The 21280-nt window shown below is 39.9% G+C and overlaps 1 protein-coding gene across 1 annotated transcript; it reads left to right on the top strand.

The window, feature by feature from the left end:
- The first annotated feature begins 1209 nt into the window (after nucleotides 1–1209).
- On the top strand, nucleotides 1210–14598 carry matn3a (matrilin 3a). Its single transcript, XM_055232384.1, has 7 exons — nucleotides 1210–1378; nucleotides 4945–5466; nucleotides 5575–5640; nucleotides 8797–9372; nucleotides 11528–11657; nucleotides 12930–13033; nucleotides 14400–14598. The coding sequence occupies exons 1-7, from the start codon at nucleotides 1210–1212 to the stop codon at nucleotides 14453–14455; spliced, it is 1623 nt and encodes a 540-aa protein (XP_055088359.1). The 3' UTR covers nucleotides 14456–14598.
- The last annotated feature ends 6682 nt before the right edge of the window (nucleotides 14599–21280 follow it).

Raw genomic sequence — 21280 nt, 5'->3', positions numbered from 1 at the left:
TTTGTTTCCAGAAGGAGGCAGCATCTCCACAGAGTTTAGGCGACAGTTCTGAGTTCCACGTGGTTTGTGGTTCTGTCATTCTGTCCAGGCCTCAGCAGACCAATGTCTATCTGTGATAAGCCAGAGTAACATTTACTTGCTTTTAATGGGTAATATTGTCATTAAAAGTCCTATATTACCCAAAACTGGCTCTTGTGAGCTTTAAGCCGTGTAATAATACTGCTCCCTCCTCAAAAACATACTGGAGTTATATTTTTTCATTCAGACATGTTTGAGTAACACTTTATTATTAGTCTGTCTCTCCAAAGCTCAAAATGCTCTGTTCCACCTTGTGATGTCATGAAGCTTTCAAGTTAACAGCTCCTTTAACCTTTTGTTCAGTAGAAGATTGGCAACACCAGGGCTGAAATGATCCAAATGATTCTAGAAATAAGGGTGTGTGGAGTTTAAAAACACAGTGGAGCACTTCCTGTATTACCACATGACATCACAAGGTGGAACAGAGTGCTTTCTGTTTGAGAGAAGAACTCAGCCTAAATATGCAGGGTTTGTGTAAATGTGTGAATGAAACAAAACACAACTCCAGGTCTGTTTGTGGCGAGGGAGCATTAGAACATAGATCAAAAAATATTGTAATGTATGGGCCCTTTAAAAACAAAAACAGCCCCAGGTCAGTTCTAATGCAGCATGACTTGGAACATCTTTTATTGTTGTATGATTTTGTGCAACAGTAAACATTACTGCTTTCAGATGAGCATTTTATTCAGAGACGTTGTTGCTTACAAGACCAAACCAAACACAGCACACAGGAACACCTCACCTCACTGAGCCTACTCACTTTCAGTTTAACTTGACATTATACAAGGTGCTATTTAGTTTGTATTTTGTAATTTGCACTAAAAGCCAAGTGCAGGTGCATAACATGTTGCTGTCTGCGGGCCTTTGGTGCGTCATTGTCACGTGCAAACCGTGCATGTTGTTGACTGTGTGGACTGTCCTGAAAGGTAAAGCCTCTGAAGCCACACACTGGACCCTCGGAGGCCCACACACTGGACTCTCAAAGGCCCACACCTGATTGGACTGAGGCTGTGACGTCAGCCCTGCACGCGCCTCTTATGTGGAGCCTGACCCCAGAGCTGGACCAGACCCATCAGAAGCAGACCAGGACGAGTCCAGGACCAGGACAGTGGTACCTCAGCAGACTGCGCCATGACGCGTGTCCTCGTGGGGCTGGTGTACAGCGCTTGCCTGCTGTTTTGGGATGTCGTGGCCACGTACACGCACGTGGGCGCGCTGGAGCCGCACGCGATCGCTGCGCAAAGCTACGCACAGAGCCGCCACAACGGACGCCCCCCGGCCCGGACCCTCAACCCTGCCAGTGAGTCACAGCTCTGCTCCGCGAGGATCTTTACAGCTTAATACAGAAACTATATGCAACTATAAGGCCGACAGTGTCTAGAGAAGCGAGGTGTACAACCAGGTCCAACTTCACTATTGGGCCAATCAACAGGTTTCATTTAGTCCTGAGATCTCAGTTTTGCAGATATATAACAATTACACACTATCATGTAGTCTATAATTATTAAAAGACAGGCATATTAGACAATATTTGTAAATAAAGCCACTTCATTCATGAAAATGCCCATATTACTCTGTTTTATGATCTGTGTTCTAATGTTGTTTCCTCATCACAAACAGACCTGGAGTTGTGTTTTGTTTCATTCACACATTTTTTTACACACAAACCCTGCATATTTAGGCTGAGTTCTTCTCTCAAACAGAAAACACTCTGTTCCACCTTGTGATGTCATCATGTGGTAATACAGGCAGTGCTCCACTGTGTTTTTAAACTCCACACACCTTCACTAGAATCATTTGGACGATTTCAGCCCTGAAATTGTCAATCTCTACAGAACTAAAGGTAAAAGGAGCTTTTAACTTGAATACTACCACTTCATGACATCACAAGGTGGAACAGAGCATTTTGAGCTTTGGAGATGTAACAGACTAATAATAAAGTGTTACTCAAACATGTGTGAATGTAACAAAACACAACTCCAGGTCTGTTTTTGAGGTAACAGCATTAGAACATGACTTAAAGCTCATAAGAGTCAATTTTGTGTAATATAGGACTGTATTATTGTTTTATAATATTAGCTTTCATTTAGATATTTTTGATACTGAGACCAAATTTACTTGGAAAATAGTATTTACAAAGAGCTTCCAGTTATGCACATGTAAAAATAACAGCTTTATGGTGGATACAGGTCTCTGTACTTTTGGCCTGTATTGGACACATGTCTGTTCCATGTGCATGTGCTCTGGTAACATTATGCTCTGGGTGTTTGACAAAGCCCTGTACAAAACACCCAAACTCCTATACTAATCAACATGTTTTATGTTTATTTAAAGCAACACACTAGTCTCAAACTCTCTCTGTGCTCCTTTGACGTGTGACAGGATAGAGTCAGATGATGTCAGCCGGAGACTATCTGACAGGGAAATGTGAAGAGAGAGACCTCAAACACAGGGCTGAATGCACAGTCTAGTGTCCACTGTCCACACACACTGCTCTGTGGGCTGCGGTCTGAACTTGGACAGCACGACTTTGGAAGAAAAAGTCTGATTGCGATTTTCTGACAAATTTTAATACTTAAATGGAATTCTACACAAATCTAGAAGCATTAACATCTGAGAGAATCAAATAAAAATCACGTTGTTTGTCCCCGAGGAGCAGTTTAAGCATGTAGAGCAGTAAAATACAGTATTAACAGAAAGCTCAAACAAAAGTCTCAGTACAGCTCAACAGGTCGAGTCATCAGGTCCAGTGTCAGGGCAGTATGAGGCGGCTAACAGTTCTCAGGACAAAAGTGTCTCAGCTCTGTATCCTCTGTGTCCTGCAGCATCACAGCAGCCTCCAGGGTTTTTTTTTTGTGTTTTTTTTCTCGGTGATGAGATGAGACATTCCCTCTGGAACGTCTTCTGTCATAGGAAAAACACACTGCTCAAATTACACAATCCAATAGTCCTTAATATCTGTCGTTTGAAGTCCACAAGCTGCACACCTTAGTTGGTCAAAATCCCTACATTTTAAGTAAAAAATGTTATACAAAAATGTAAAAAGTATAAAAAACACTCAGTGTGACAGCCAGTCAGCCACAAGAGCAGCCAACCACAATCATGGCAACCACAGAATGAGAAGACTGTAAAATGAATGGATAAACTAATTTAAGAATCCCATGCATTTCAGAACATGTTTGTAGAGGTCGAAACTACAGGCCCAAGATTTTACCATAAAAACTCTTCTTTACATAAGACATTCTATTGAGTAACTGCAGCCTTTGGGATTTGTTTATTGCTACAACTCAAAAAACGAGTTTGTATTGACAGTGCAGCCCTGTCAGTCTAAAGACTTTGGGCGGGGCATGTGAGTTTGAGCACTAAGGAGTCTTATCAAAATACGAAATGGACCGTCACAGAGTTTGTCATTAGAATGTTACAAATGGTAGAACGTCAAAGTGAACATTACAGTTTAATATGAAGAGAAAAGGCCTGCAAATAAGAGCAAGATTAATCGCAATTGAATTTAAATCACAATTTGAGTGGATCCAATTGGCAAATCACAAAGGCTGCAAAGAAACAACACAATCTCCTGTTTTGTCCTGCACACAAACGTCTAACCCTGTAGTTTAGCTCTGCAATAACATGTTCTGAAATTTGACTCTTGTGTTAGTTTGTCACTTCAGATTTCAGTCTTTTTGTCGATTCTTCTGGATGTGTTTAAAATGTGAACTTTGAGGCTTTGTAATGTATTTAATGTGTGTAGATATCCATTATTGGTGATGGACAGTTTCTGAAAATGCCTTTTAGCTCTGGGCTGTGCTAAAATCATACAGAAAGACGTTATATAACTGGTGTTGCTTTAAACGTTCTTAAAGGTAGACTGTGCAGCTTTTTTGGTTGAGGGTCGGCCACCTGCTTGTCTCTTTCTGTCTACTTTGCCTGTAATGTTCCACAGTATTTCCTTAAACATATCTGTCTAGATTTACAGTATTTCATTATGTGTGTTTCAGCTGCTCAAAGATCCTTTGAAAGACATGTATTCCTATTGTGCGCCGGCTTGCTTCTCCGAAGATCTGACATGTAGCTTGGCTTGATAGCGTTACCTAAGATATTTCATTTTAAAGCGACTCTTTTATGAAAATGATGCATTACGTTTTTTAAAGCTTTATAGTTGACCCTCTGAAGTTATATTTGGAGTGATTCATGTTTGAGCAAATTTTATTCTCCAATATTCAAGACGTCATTGCTCCGATTTACCCCCGTTTTCACCTCCACCGGTACACGCCCACTGTGACGTACACGCCCACTGTGACGTACGCGCCCACTGTGACGTACACGCCCACTGTGACGTACGCGCCCGCTGTGACTTACGTGCTTCCTTCTCCAATTTTATTTTCTTAATCAGTGGTACATGTAGGACTGAGGAGTGTCACGTAGTCATTTTAGTACAAATTAAAATAACGCTACTCGCTAATGTGATCTGCAGCTATCCATCGGAGGGGCTGAGAGCTACACAGGTCTTTGTTGTTATGACGTTTACAGTGACGCCAGCTCTCATTGGGCACCGCAGTGTTCTAATGTGCGATTCCACGGACTTGTTTCTTTTATTAATTCTTTTTAGATGAATATTGTGATTTAAAATGTGCAAATTGTAACATAATGATCCACAGGTGTCACAGATTAACTATATAACAGACACAAGCACAACAGGTCATCTTTAATGCCATGCTAAACTAAAACATCCCCGTGGAGACAAGCAAGCAAGGTGGCTGACCCTCCTCTAGAAAAGTTACACAGTGCACCTTTAAATGTACTTGTAATGTCTTCTTCTGAGGCTGTCCTGTTTAACCCACTAACTCTCTCCTCTCTGGTGCCCTCTAGTGCACAGGAGTGATTTCACGTATAGAGGGGGGTATCTGTCCCACTACCAGCCTCCTCCTCCTCTTCATCCTGGGATCTCTTCACCTGTCCACCTGCACCCGCCCCACCTGCACCCGCCCAATCCGCACCACCACCAACACCCGCCCAATCCGCACCACCACCAACACCCGCCCAACCCGCACCACCACCAACACCCGCCCCTCCACAACCCGCACCACAGGCCCGCCGCAGTGCCCCCCTACCACCACCAGGGGGTCCACTCTTACCCCATTTTCAAAGGCCCCCCTGTCAATGCCCCTGCCCCCCTACCCTACCACCCTCCGCAGGTGTTCAAAGGACCCTTTTATTACAAAAGCAAAGGCCCTTGCCCCGCTAAAGCAAGCCCCACTGTCCCAACTCCGCCTGTTGTCCGGACTCCACCCACTGTACCTCCCACCACGCCCCCTACCACTATGCCCATGACCACCACTTTGGCCACTACAACTACTCTGCCAACTACTACTACTACCCTGGCTACGACTACTACCACCCTCGCTACAACTACTTCCACAACTCCCAGGCCCACCACCACCTCTCCAGCGCCCTCCACCACCCCCGCAGCGACAACCAGCACAGTCCCGGTGACCTCTGCGCCCGTGACTCTACCGGTCAGTACCCAAAGCGGGCTCAGCACCACCAGCAGCCCAGTGGAGACAGGTAGAACATGCATTACCAGTCAGGTTTGTTCAACTCCCTACAGAAACTTTAGCTTGTACACACAAAACAAGCCATATGTTGTGACGTTTTGTCTAACAGAGATGAGGACAGTGTTCATTTTTTAAAAAGAAGTTTGTTTTAGTCTTTCCACCTAAATTATTATTCGTTTTAGTTAAAGAGAGGGCATTACACTTCTATGGGTGACTTAGGCTTGTGGGCAGATCTTTGGATAAGATCGTACTGCTAGCTGTAAGGAGGGTTCAAATAGTACACAGGAGAGATCATGAAAATACTCAAACATGCATGGATGACATCTAAAACCTTCAGGCATGTTCTTGACGATGGAACAATGCTATAACATGATAGAAAGCTCCAAAAAGTCAGTTTTGCATCATACCCCGTCTTTGAAATTTAGTCAAATACTGAATTTTCTGGACTAAACGTCACTCTGGAGTATAAGTCACACCAGCTAAAAATGCATGATAATGAAGAAAAAACATAGAAGTTGCACTGGACTATAAGTCGCATTTTTTGGGAAATAGATTTGACAAAATCCAAGACCAAGAACAGACATTTTATCTTTAAAGGCAAATTATAATAACAACAGTAAAATAGAGAACAACAGGCTGAATATAAGTACAGCACGCCAACGTAACACATTTATATTTATTCAGCTACATGAAGCACAGACAGAACTGAACACGTGTCTGGTTTGTTAACGTGCAATATTAACAGGTAATCAGATAAATAAAGCATAAAAAACAAGCAAAAAGTTTACTCTGGATCTCACTCCAAATCACTAAATCTATTAAATGCTCCATCCTCGCCGCTTCCTCTTCCGTGTGACTCATCAGACTCAGCAGAATATGATTTTCTTTTAGTCTTTCAGTCTTTCTTATATGTCTTTTACATTACCGTAATGTTGAAATTTTAAATGTTCAATGGTACAGGAGTATATAGATATTGGTACAATTTCAGATGTGAAATTATATATTTTAATAATTTCACATATAAATTGCATCTGAGTATAAGTCGCACCCCCGGACAAACTATGAAAGAAAGTGCAACTTATCGTTCTGAAAATAGGGTAATTATTTTTTAGATTTAGTCTAATTTTACTAAACCAGAACATATATTTTTATTTTAACATGAAAGAAAAGTGGATCTAGTCTCCTTTTTGTTTGTCTTTTTACTATTTGTCAAAAATATAGTCTGCAAAAATGTATGTAGTTTTAGTCAGCAAAAATATGACATTAACCTTCATAGTTAAAGGTGCACTAAGTGACATCTTGTCTCCATAGATATGTTATTGCGGTTCCTGACATGTTGCACAGTAGAGCATTAAACTTATCTAGCTTGACTTGCCCTCAGGATAATTAAAGTATCTATTCAATTGAAAGCCGTTGAAACATGTTTCCTTTCTGTGAGATCAGGTTCAGTTAGATGTGGTGTATTATCACATTTATTTATGTGACATTTTACAGTTTAAATAAATGTACCATATTACACTATGTTTACGCTGCAAAATCGGGACGTGTCAACATCAGTTAAATGACTTTAATCTAAAATATTCATCTCATCAAGTAGTTTGGGCTAGTTTAGATGTTGTAAATACTTCTATTTCTAAACTGGGCCAAACTGCTCTGCTCTAGATTCTGAAGTCATTGGAGCTTGTGCAGATGTGATGTTCTTGTCTAACTGTCTCCGCCTGTGGACATGTTCTGTCTTTATCCTTTCATTTGACGACATGAGATGAAAGGATCATGAGAATGTCCAATATGTGTCCTGTGTCCCAGTGTCTCCCCATCCCCCCCTTCTCTCTGTCTCTGTGCACTTTCATGCATATGTTAAGGGGAAGTAGGTGGGGTCAAAGTCAGGACAGGTGAGTAGAAACCACATAGGCCTCTTGTTTTTCCTAAAAGTCATTTCAACAAAGTAGACTAAATGTAGTAAATGTAAAATGTAGATGTTATATTGTAGCAGAATAAGCATAATGAGTATGGAGGACCAAAAATGACACAATTAGAAATAAATACAAGAATAAATGTTGGAAACTATTAAATTAAATGTTGAATAAATATCTAAATTAAATACACACATTTACACATTAATGCATTTATTGTGAGCATTAAAAAGCTAAAATATGCTTTTTTTAATATATATATTTCTGTATTAATTTATTCATTTATACATTTCCCATCTCTACATTTATTTTAAAGTATATTTATGTTTACAATTACTTATTTGAATAAATTTTTTCTGCATTTATTCATTTTTGATATAACGATATAGTATGGTAAAAAAAACAAAAAAAACATGGGATTATCACATCTGTTATATATAAATATAAATCACAAACAAACACACAATGAGGAAATCATGTTTTAACAGTTCTAATTTCTAATAATGTGAAATTATTCAAACACCTGATTTGATGTGCTGTCTAAGGGAGGAGGTAGAGTGTGAACAGGACAGGCCAAGGATTAAACCCTGGGGGACTCCACAGCGTAGGAGGGTGGATCGAGAGGTGGAGTCCCCCAGCCTCACACAGAAGGACAGGTAGGATTTGAACTGACACCCATCAATGGAAATAAGTTGTGCTATGAACTGAGACAGAAGCAGCAGTCAGGTAAAAGCACTAAAATGGCAGAGCTACCAGAATCTGTTATTAAAAGGACAGACTCAGCGCTATGAAATTATTTATTTCCTGACTGGAAGGTGTCTAAAATGTACAGTTTTTTCTAAGATTTTAGACTAGGGTCGGCAAAAGTATCAAACATTTGATACTAAAACTAGTATCTAAAGTAGACACTTATTTGAGCAGGTATCGATCCTAAAAAAGTGACATTCACAGGACAAAAATGAGCCTTTCCTGAATAGCTTTAGAATGATCTTTACCTGCATCAGAAGAAGTATAAGACCACATAGACTAGTAAAAATCACATTCTGTTGTCTAAAGAAACAATGTTTTTTATTATCATTGTGATAACAGATCCGTGGTATAAAATCTATTCCATAATATTAAAAAAGATTTGATTAATCAATCAACTTTTAGTATTGAGACAACACTGTTTTAGGCATGTTTAGATATGGGTCTATTTTTTGAGAGAACCAAACTGTGGAGACTTGCTTTTAACCGTCTACTGACCCTCACAGAGACAGACTCCGAGTGCAGGAGCCGTCCTCTGGATCTCGTCTTCATCATCGACAGCTCCCGCAGTGTCCGGCCCATTGAGTTCGAGAAGGTCAAGATTTTTCTGGCTGACATGGTGGACACCTTGGACGTGGGCGCAGAGGGGACACGTGTGGCTGTGGTCAACTACGCCAGCACAGTCAAAGTGGAATTCCTGCTCAAAGACCACTTCAACAAGTTGGACCTGAAGAAAGCCATCTCCCGGATCGAGCCCTTAGCCGCAGGAACCATGACAGGCCTGGCTATCAAGTCCGCCATGACTGAAGCCTTCACCGAGGTGTCTGGCGCCCGACCTAAAGCCAGGAAGATCTCCAAGGTGGCCATCATCGTGACGGACGGAAGGCCCCAGGACAACGTGGAGGAAGTGTCTGCAGCAGCGCGAGGATCAGGCATAGAGATCTACGCCGTGGGGGTGGACCGCGCAGACATGAACTCCCTTAAGCAGATGGCCAGTATCCCACTAGAGGAGCATGTGTTCTATGTGGAGACCTACGGAGTCATCGAGAAGCTCACCTCCAAGTTCAGGGAGACGCTGTGTGGTAGGAACACCACGCCACAACAGCTTCGCTAACAACCAGTATGTTTACATGTAAGAAAAGGGCATTGCATTGATACTTTGCAGCTGATGTCATCAACATCCCTGGGGTGTGATGCTAACTGTAAGCACTGCTCTGTCTGAGGATTATTAGACTTTAATCTGAGCTTTGTTTTAACACAATCTGACCATAAAGAACTGACTTAGTTGGAACTACCAACAGGTGACCTGATTTGGTACTGAACACTCGTACTGATCACAGGTTCCTGTTCACCTAAACTCCAAGTTCAATGGGCTAGCTTTAGCACATGGAAACACATTTGGCCAAAATTATAATTAAAGAAAATCTGTATTTACAGCCATACACATATCACTAAAATTGTTGTCTTTTGCCAAATCCAAGAAGTTTATTATTTTGTTCCTTTCAGATTGGCTATCTATTCTGAAAGCTCCAAAGCCTCAGCTGCCAAGGTTTTACACCAGATGCCCTCCCTAAAAACATAGAGTGCATCCAGCATAATTAAAACCTACAGTCAAGACTGAAATGCTGGTTATCTTTAGTAAACTTCTCTGACACATTTTAAACAGAGCTGCTAAACTGGGAGACACATGGAGAACTAAAGAGAAGTACGAGGGAGGAGAAGGGGCAGGGTCTGGACGTAGAAGAAACAACGTGATCTATGTTGTCTAGCAGGTATCCGCACTTCAAACTCCGCCCCTGCCAGGAAACACCTGGCTCTGATCAGAGAAGTCCTGTGATGTCACATACTACTTGAAATTGCAGCACACTGGAGGACGCAACGCACACACTTGAAAAGCTGCAAATAGACCCAGTTTGCACTAAAATTGAAAAAAACAAAACAAAAAAAAACACTAGGAACAGTACATGGTGCTATTAAAACACCATATAAAAGTGGATTTAGTGTTTAGTTCCACTTTCTGTTCAACATTTGTTTTTGTTTTTTATCTTTTTTGTGACAAGATCATATAGTTTTGCCAAAGCCATATAATCAAACAGTCTCAAAAGTAAAATATTCTCTGGTCCAGACGTGACAGTCCCTATAGGACATGGTGATTGTGAGTTCTTGATGTAAACATACTGCCTGCTCTGTGCGCCTCACACACATGGGCCACACATGTCCCTCAACAAAGCTTCTAAGAAAACACAGGCAAGTTTGGAGGTCCGCTGACCCCAAACTCTGTCATAGTGGGGCTGGAAATGCACTTAAGCTGTGTAAGAATATGAGAGACTTTTATAAACAAAGCATCACCATGGCGACTGCTTTGAGCCCGTATGTATGGTATAACGGTCAGTGTAATTTTTCACAGTGTACTCCGCTCATATAGGCACTGATGATTAAGTATAGAAATGATCCTCCTGAATACTTTTTTAAGAATCTGGTTTTGGAGTGTCTCAAGTTATGTATCCAAATGTAAGAATAGCTTCGATGGTGCCGTTATGGATGGAGGCCGCTGTAGCTTTTGTGCTTTTGTTTCAGTAAAGAATAGGGATGCAACTGTAAATTTTTCTCGATACACAGCTCGATACATAGGTCACAATATTGATACAATTTTGATTTAAATTATTTTTATGGTTTTTGTCATTCAACATAAGCAGAAGTTTTCTGTGGAACACTAAAAGTGCTTGATTGGAGCAGTGACATGTGTATTGTATTGAGAGGGACGTATTACGTAGTTTGATATTACCTTGAGTACTGTTGCATCCCTAAATGTCTCAAATGTATATCTTGTATATTTCATACCTGTGGTGTCCAACATGCAGAGCAGCTTGGCTGAGATGTGGTGAAGACCAGTGGGTAGATTTAATTTGGAAACACACTCTCAAAAACATTCAAATGTTCTCTCATCCTGACATGGACAAGCCCTTGCCACTTTTGGTTTAATAAGATAATGAATAAATCAAATTTGTCAAAAGTCAAATCAAGATTCATATTCTAAATTCAAGTTACCTTGACTATAGCCTAGATTAAGAGCCCTTGATAAGTGTGGAGAGCTGTCCCAAAAGGACCCAAACATGAGAAAAGGCAGCTTCATGTTTGTGTTACCCCATGTGTTTCTTTGACCATGCTTCACCTGTAGCTAGCTGTGCTCAGGGCTGTGCTTGGGGCTAGCTCCTGTATCCGCTCGCTGTATTCTAGGTGTGGACCCCTGTGCCATGGGACACGACTGCCAGCACATTTGCGTCAACAGCAACGCCTCCTTTTACTGCAAGTGCCGAACGGGCTTTATCCTCAACGCAGACAAGAAAACGTGCTCGCTCAAACGTAAGGACCGGTGGATGCTGGCTGTGTGCTGCTAACCTAACGCTAATGCTAGCTTTAGAGTGCTACAGGGGACTCTCTGCTTTACCTAGCACTGCTTCACTACACCACAACCAACCTGCTCTTCACTGTGAAGAGAACCTGTTGGACAGTCACTGTAATGTTAGAGAAATGTAGATGTATTGCTTATTTGTGGCTTATCAGCAATTGCATTTGTTTCATGAAAAAGCTTCTTTTTTTAATTTACAAGTGTTTTGGATGTTTGTTTTTGCCAAACATTGTTTGTTTACTCACTGTTTCAGCTGCTCAGATGTTTTGGTAACTTACTGTTGTCCTTGATGTTGCTGCGATGTGTCTTGAAGGATGCTTAAAGAAGATATATTGCGCTTGTGTCTGCTATACATTTATAATCTAAGACACCTGCGGATCATTGTGTTATAATTTGGACATTTTAAATCACAATAATGATATAAAACAACTTAATTAAAGAAAATGACTTCCGTGTCAGAAAACTGCAGTTCCCAATGGGAGCTGACATGACCGTAAACATCATCACAACAAAGAGCTGCTAAGTTATTAGCCCCTCCAATGGATAGCTTACATCACACTAGCAAGTGGTGGATTATTTTTCATTTGTGCCAAAATTGCTAAGCAATGTTGCCAAACCTTATGTATATCATTGATACAGAGTAAGTACAGAGCAGTGGCTGTGTACCTCATTGGTGGAAACGGCGTAGATCGGAGCAGTGATGTCTTGAAAACAGGAGTATAAAATTACTCAAACATGACTGAATGCTCAAGACGTGCCTTGTCAAACACTTGAAACGCACTGCAGAAATGGGCCATGGCACATGATTGTAGTTTTGTCAGACTGTAGGGACAGTTTGCTCCTCCTTTTGTCTGGCACTTTCTCTAGGACAGTTCCAGGTGTGTGGTAAGGTGTAGGGGCCCTTCCTCCCGGTTAATGGTTCTTGTTTTCTTGACAGCCACATCAATCTGGAGATGGTACTTCGCTTGAGCATGGACAGTGCTGGAAATTTTAGATACACTGAAAAAAATCAAAAATAAATGCCATCTGTCTTAAATGTTGCAGTATCTTCAGTAGGGCGAGCAAGTTTGAGTTTTATGAAACTCAAGTAGTTTGAGAAAACTACCATAGCCTATAAGACACATCACAGTCACATCACAAAATGCCTCCCTACATTGTGAATAAAACTTGGGTGGTAAAGGACCCCAAGGAGATGAGGCATGCTCCTACATGACTGTCTGCTGTTGTTCCCTCAGAGGTGAAGGTGGCGGTGATAGAAGACCCCTGTAAGTGTGAGGCACGTGTGGCCTTCCAGAAGCAGACCCAGGCCGCTCTGCAGCAGCTCACCTCCAAGAATATCCTTTCACTGCTAATGCACCACTAACCACACAACACAAGACCACAGACACTTTAACATTTAAGTGTGCAAAACCCAGTGTATTACAGAGAAATGGTGTGGAGATACCCTTAGCATTTCTACATTTTTGTAGATAAGTATTAGTCAAAAAGGTGATAAATAATTTGAATCAATTTGCATTGGATATGTTAAGAGTAAGAAAGAAGTAAAAGTATTTTAGTAAGACTTTTTGCGGGCCAAATATCGACTGCGTCTAAGAGCTTTACGGAATTAAACCTTCCAAATGACCCAGGTTTATCCAATATTCTCCAATTTTATTATTGACTGGACATAATTTAAAAACTTCAATTGTATAAATAAACTATGACTGGGCGATATGGCCAAAAACATAAAATTTGTATTTTACAGGAATAGAGGAATAGAAGGGACTGTTAGCCTTTCAAACAGAGGAAGCTCTTTACATTTGTCTTCTTATCATATCCTGTTATTTAAAAAAAATCTTCTTTCAATTATATTTACAATGTCAATTGTCCAATTGCACAATAACCCTGTTTTGCAAGTGAGAAAGTCAGGAGTAACTTAGTAATTATTAAATTACTGAATTTACAATTACTAAAATGTATTTGTTGAATTGAACCTCAACATTAAAGCTACACTATGTAACTTTTGAGTGTCCGCCACCTGCTTGTCTCCATAGAGATGTCATTTATTTGCCTGGAATGGGTTTATATTGTTCAAAAATACTTTACTACTAATACTAATACTACATTTTTACTGTCAGCAGGGTCACCTCTCCACTGATCTGACCTGTAACTTAGCCTGGTGGCTAAGTTACAGGTCCTGAATATGTCCTGAGTATATTTATAATGATGTGTCTCTCTATGTGTCACAAGTATAAGACACATAGACTAGTATACACACATGGACCACTATGAACCTACTGCACACTGAGGATTACACACATAGAACACACATGGAATACAACACAAAGTACAACATTTAATGTTGAACGAGTGCTTTTTAGTATCATTGTGATATTAGAATCGATATTCAGTATCGAGTCTATTCCTTAGTATTGAAATTGTAGTATCGTGGCAACACTAGGTACCACCTTGCTTGGATTGACACATCGCCATATTGTGGAACATTCTAGGCAAAGCAATTACCACCTTCCACCAGCAAGTTACCTAGTGCTCCTAACATGTTTCCGCTGGCTCACAGACATGTCCCTGCAGGGCCTCCATAGCTCTCTTAGAGCTAATGTGAGGTGTCCCATATAAACTGCTTTTAGCAGATGCTAGGTTCAAAAGGCCATGCTAACGCCTTCATATTAGCCTGTACTTTGTTCCTTAACCTTTAGCCACTCGCCGATGTGTCGCGGAGGATAGAGAGCCTGGAAAGCCTGGCCGGACGAGGCTAAAAGCCGCTCTGTTCTGGGGTACGTGTGAACAGTCCCACCCAGGGGACCGTAAAACCTCCGCTGACCCCCTGACCTCCCGTTTGTTTACCCAGCAACGATGCACCAGACCGGGCTTCCTCTGCCGCCACCTCTGCCTCCCAGTGGACCTCCAACAGCTGCGGACATGAATGCAATATTGTTCAGGATATTTAGAGATTTTTTTGTTTTTAAAGGTCTATATTATGCAAAATTAACTCTTGTAGCTTTAAGCATGTTATAATGTTGTTGCCTCCTCAAAAACACTTTATTATTAGTCTGTCTACATCTGCAGAGCTCAAAGTGCTCTTTTCCACTCTGTGATGGCATGAGGTGTATGGAGTTTAAAAACACAGTGGGGCACTTGCTGTCATGACATCACAAGGTGGAACAGAGTGTTTTCCATTTCAGAGAAGCACAACCAAAATATGCAACAACTCTAGGTCTGTTTATGATGAGGAAACATCATTATAACATGGATCAGAAAACAGCATAACATGAGCGCTTTAATAAATCTATACTTACATAGTGTGGCGTTTTAATTTTGACATTTTGTACAAAGATGTTACTGTATATAAGATTTTGTATCATTTAGTAACTATCCAAACATGTATAAATCCAATTATATTTTATTTGGCATATTTTACATTTTAATTTGACTAAACTAACTCATGTAAATATAATTCAGTGACATAGTGGTTAGCTCTGACCTCACAACAAGAAGGTCCATGGTTCAACTCCAGAACATCATGATCATGACATCTGTATCTGGGTGGGTCAGCCTAAAAACATCGGAACAACGGAATCATCCTTCAGCTAGGTACTCCTGGCCAAAATCTTGGCTCAGACCTGGAGAACGGTATATGACATTGGGTGATTGATGGGTCAAATGCAGACATAGTTTTTATACAAACACAATCTATAAGTTAAACGTTTATATTCGTAGCTATACACTTAACCGTAGATGTTTGAAATACATCATTATATTATTTCTACAATGTTAATATAGATTTTGTTTCGCTTGTTTGACGTTTTTTATCTCTTTTTTGGCCAAATCGACATTTTGTGAAGCCCTGTGAGGTAACTGCTGTTGTGATTTTGGGCCAAAATAACTGGTAATGAATTGTATTTTTATCTGTCCATGTAGAGTTGTCAGAGTTTAGTTGTCATAGTAACCATAGTGGGTGCGGTGAATAAACATGTTGTAAAATGTGTGTGTGTTTTGTGTGTTGTTTATGAGCGCAGGTGTTTGGTTTTCCCACAGACACAGGTGCTGCACAGTACACACTAGACTACAGTATACTGCACAGTAAACACAGTAAACACTGGCACAGGGTGGTCTGATACTGCAGCCATCTCTCCATGATACTCTCCCTGATACTCTCCCTGATACTCTCCATGATACTCTCCCTGATACTCTCCCTGATACTCTCCATGATACTCTCCCTGATACTCTCCCTGATACTCTCCCTGATACTCTCCATGATACTGTTAATGCTAATTTTTACAATAATATTAACATTTAAATTTATAGTAATAATGATATTAATTATTCAAATATGTGTTATTCTTAAAACAGGTTTAAAAATATATATTGTTTCTTATTTTAGGTGGAGTCTGAATATGACTTCCATTGGCATTTTTTCATTCAAGGTATCACTTGGCACATCACTTGCATGATTCCATGGAAACACAAAGTTAAAACCATACTTCAGAACAAATTCTGCATGGATATAGATCGATAGTTTTACATCATACTGTGAAGTATTACAGCCATAAGAGCCACATTTCCATGGAAACAAGCAGGAGGCCCTCCTCCAAATTAAGTGAGAGTCAGGTTTGTGGAGATAAAAGCCCATGCACAGTAAGGACGCTTGAGTTCAGTTTTTTAGTGCAATGAAATCTTCCTAAATGAAAGAGAACCTTTTGAGTAAAAGGTTACACAGTGGGGCTTTAAATGAACACCACTTCATTCAAGAAATTGTAACTTGTAATTTGGCAAGTTTTGACTCTAGCTTGATTATGTTAATGTAGATTATCTCAATTATTTAGATATATTTTACTTATGTGCTTATTCAAGTGCAAGTGCATGATGGGTATTCTGCATTCTAAAGGAGCTCAACAGCCCCACCCACTTTGAAGTCCGCTCTGATTCCAGAAGTAAATTTTCCATACATTTTTCCCATAGAAAAATGTAATGTTTAGTATTTATAATATAATATAATATAGTAGAATAGTATAGTATAGTAATATAGTAATAGTAGTATTTAGTAGAGGCTAACGAGCTATGTGCTGATTAATATCCATAACTCATCCAAAGAGCAGATTTAAAACAAAAGATTCTGCTCAATGTTTTAAAAACTTTTTGGTTTATAAAGTTTTAGAAACAGATTTTAAATACAAGTGTAGGTCCTGTGATCATTAGTCACCACAGAGAGAGGAACTTAATAATATCTTTTTTCTAAAGCTCCTTGTAGTAGTGACCGTGACAGTGGTTATCCTGTCTCCTCTCTTTTAGGAGGTTGTGGGTTAGACTCCTGATCCTGTTTATGAGTTTGACCACAGTCTCGTTCATCTTTTGTTTGACAGCAGCGTGTAGTTTGTGGTAACCACGAACCCGCCATGAGCAGAGCAAACAAACATGGACGAAAAGAAACGAAGAGAAAGAGAGAGAAAAAAATGAGAGAAAAGACGAGAGGGTCCGGTCAGACGCAGGTTAATATTGACCCTCTCTTCACATGGACATACCAGACGGGAGCGTGATGGTCAGGCAAATACCGCCCCTCCCTCCTCCCCTTTGACCCTTGACCCCAGGGACTTGGGGTCAAGAGATGGTACTGGCCTCTGGAAAGTCCGGACCTGCAGAGATCAAACTTTTCATAGAAGTGAGAGGAAGGAAACATAACTGATTTCAAGTGGATCTGACGATTTGAGACTCTACAGTGACTTGTAGCACCTTGTAACCAAACTGTCCAAACTGTCTGATTGTGTTAGACTTTCTATATTGACAATGAAATGTGTAGTACAGTTACATAAACGAGGGTAGGAGAAAACATCGCAGTGCACATGAGGGGCAAAGGTAATGAGAATGGCAAAGAGTTAAAGCTGCTGTATGGAACTTTTCTGGTTGCAGGTCCGCCACTTTGGAGATGTTTCTTTAAACATTTTTAAATAGCGCTTTTCCACTTTCAATGCTCTCAGTGCACTTTACATCAAGGAACCACTCACCCATTCACACACACATTCATACACCAGTGTACACAGACACTGGGGGTGATGTGGGTGTCTTGCACAAGGACACAACCACAGTATTCATCTGTGGGAGTTAGAATCATACCACCAACCTGTGGGTCAGTGGATCTGTCCGCTCTACCACTGATCTTTATGTCGAGACTTGGATTGAACCACCAACTGAGCTACTGTCACACACGGAATATTCCACAGTATGGCACAAAACTTATCTAACAAGCATGTATTTAAGGTGCTGTTATTACTCAAAAACAAGCTGAAAACATGCACTTACACTGACGTCACCTTTATATAGACACGACCTGGCCTCGTGGCATTTCTGCCTTGTCTCCGTGAATAAGTTAGGTTAGGTTGATGTAGACTAATGTACGCTGATGTAGACTAAATGTACACTAAAAGTAGACTAGATGTAAGCTGATGTAGACTGATGTACATTGATGTAGACTAAATGTAGACTAGATTTAGCCTGATGTAGACTGACGTAGACTAAATGTAGACTAAATGTAGACTGATGTAGACTGACATAGACTAAATGTAGACTGATGTAGACTGACATAGACTAAATGTAGACTGATGCAGACTAAATGTAGCCTGATGTAGACTGATGTAGACTGACATAGACTAAATGTAGACTGATGTAGACTGACATAGACTAAATGTAGACTAATGTAGACTGATGTAGACTGATGTAGACCAAATGTTGACTGGTGTAGACTAAATGTAGACTGATGTAGACTAAATGTAGACTGATGTAGATGGGTGTAGACTGATGTAGACTAAATGTTGATTCGTGTAGACTAAATGTAGACTGATGTAGACTAAATGTAGACTGATGTAGACTGAATGTAGACTGATGTAGACTGAATGTAGACTGATGTAAGATGATGTAGACTGACATAGGCTGATGTAGGCTGATGTAGACTGATGTAGGCTGATGTAGGCTGATGTAGACTAAATGTAGACTGATGTAGACTAAATGTAGGCTGATGTAGACTAAATGTAGACTGATGTAGACTAAATGTAGACTGATGTAGACTGATGTAGACTAAATGTAGACTGATGTAGACTGATGTAAGATGATGTAGGATGATGTAGACTCATTTAGACTGATGTAGGCTGATGTATACTCTACTAGTCAAAAGTTTGATCGTACAGTTTTGTCTTTATTTTCATGATTATTTACATTATAGATTCTCACTGAACTCATCAAAACTATGAATGGAAACATACAGAATGCAGTAAACATAAACAAACTTGACCTGAACAAGGCACAGCTGAAGTGAAAACCATTTCAGGTGACCTGACCATGAAGCTCATTCAGAAAAGGCCATAGGTTTGAAGTGCTGTTAACAAAGCAAAGGGTGGATCATTTATAAAATATAAAAAGTTACTTCACTTTTTTCTTTGCCAGCTATTCACTACATCTTGCTTCATATACCTGATGTCTTCTGATGCATCTAAAATGTAGAAAGTAGTAAACATAAAGAAAAAAACTTGAATGAGTAGCCTTTTGACTGTGTGCACACTGAATTTAGACTCATGTAGACTGACAGTAGATGGATGTAGACTTGTGTATACTCATATAGACTCATGTAGACTGACAGTAGATGGATGTAGACTTGTGTATACTCATATAGACTCATGTAGACTGACAGTAGATGGATGTAGACTTGTGTATACTCATATAGACTCATGTAGACTGGTGTACAGGTGTGAGCTCTGACAGCACACACACACATTCCATCTGCACACATACAGTAAAAACACAAGAACTAGACACATTTATCACGTTCATATGGCACTGCTTTCTTCACGCAAAGCTCTGTGCATAAAGAGACTACTGACACGTCCACACTGACAAGGGTATGTGGAGCATTACTTTACATTTTGTTCATTGTACACTGCAATATTGATCTGAAATGACTTAATAATAGTATAATCTCCACTGAATTTCTGTTGAAAACTACAGAATTCATATGCTCTGCTTTTTCATTGTGTCTGACTGAGTCTACATTCAGTTTACACACAATCTCCAGTTTGTCTACATCAGTCTACACCAGTCTACATGAGCCTACATCAGTCTACACCAGTCTACATGAGCCTACATCAGTCTACACCAGCCTAAATGAGCCTACATCAGTCTAAATGGGCCTACATCAGTCTACACCAGTCTACATGAGCCTACATCAGTCTAAATGGGCCTACATCAGTCTACACCAGTCTACATGAGCCTACATCAGTCTACATTTAGTCTACATCAGTCTCCATTTAGTCTATATCAGTTTACATCAGTCTACATTTAGTCTACATCAGTCTACATTTAGTCTACATCAGTCTACATTTAGTCTACATCAGTCTACATTTAGTCTACATTTAGTCTACATCAGTCTACATTTAGTCTACATCAGTCTACATTTAGTCTACATCAGTTTACATCAGTCTACATTTAGTCTACATTTAGTCTAAATCAGTCTACATTTAGTCTACATTTAGTCTAAATCAGTTTACATCAGTCTACATTTAGTCTACATCAGTCTACATTTAGTCTATATTTAGTCTACATCAGTCTACATTTAGTCTACATTTAGTCTACATCAGTCTACATTTAGTCTACATTTACTTTAAATCAGTCTACATTTAGTCTACATTTAGTCTACATTTAGTCTACATCAGTCTACATTTAGTCTACATCAGTCTACATTTAGTCTACATTTAGTCTACATCAGTCTACATTTAGTCTACATTTACTTTAAATCAGTCTACATTTAGTCTACATTTAGTCTACATCAGTCTACATTTAGTCTACATCAGTCTACATTTAGTCTACATCAGTCTACATTTAGTCTACATTTAGTCTACATCAGTCTACATTTAGTCTACATCAGTCTACATCAGTCTACATTTAGTCTACATCAGTCTACATTTAGTCTAAATCAGTCTACATTTAGTCTACATCAGTCTACATTTAGTCTAAATCAGTCTACATTTAGTCTACATTTAGTCTACATTTAGTCTACATCAGTCTACATTTAGTCTAAATCAGTCTACATTTAGTCTACATTTAGTCTACATCAGTCTACATTTAGTCTAAATCAGTCTACATTTAGTCTACATTTAGTCTACATTTAGCCTACATCAGTCTACGTTGCTTCTCCATTCAGGCCTTGGTAACAGCACCCTTTAATGCACAGGAACAGCAGGTCTGTATGTACAGCTCAAATGCTGTACTTGGCCTCGTTTACAACTTCAGGAGTTGTGTTTTTATTCACTTTTGTGGTTTTAAAATAACATAAATAAATAGGGTGTGGCTTCTCCATTCAAAAGACATACTTTGATTTGAATTGCTTAATGCCTATGACCACAGGAGACAGGTCCCATAGCTAGAAACCCATGGAGAGAAAAAAAAGTCAGCAGTCCAGAATGGAAGGTGAGTGATACTTAAATACACGGGGCTGCAGCAGGTGATGACATCATACTGCTGCAATCAGGAACAACAGAAGCAGCGACCATAAGCCACTGATTTAAACAGTCCAACAAATCCAGGACAAGACCTCCACACAG

This window comes from Periophthalmus magnuspinnatus, chromosome 24 (assembly GCF_009829125.3).
Source record: "Periophthalmus magnuspinnatus isolate fPerMag1 chromosome 24, fPerMag1.2.pri, whole genome shotgun sequence".
NCBI lineage: Eukaryota > Metazoa > Chordata > Actinopteri > Gobiiformes > Gobiidae > Periophthalmus > Periophthalmus magnuspinnatus.
Note: the sequence above shows the minus strand (reverse complement) of the source record. Positions and strands in the feature narration are given on the sequence as shown.

Coding starts and splice junctions, on each gene's coding strand:
- matn3a (XM_055232384.1), top strand. CDS start 1,210: ATGACGCGTGTCCTCGTGGGGCTGGTGTACAGCGCTTGCCTGCTGTTT. Junction 5,467..5,574: donor TACTACCCTGGCTACGACTA/CTACCACCCTCG, acceptor CGGTGACCTCTG/CGCCCGTGACTCTACCGGTC. Junction 11,658..12,929: donor ACGTGCTCGCTCAAACGTAA/GGACCGGTGGAT, acceptor TGCTGTTGTTCC/CTCAGAGGTGAAGGTGGCGG.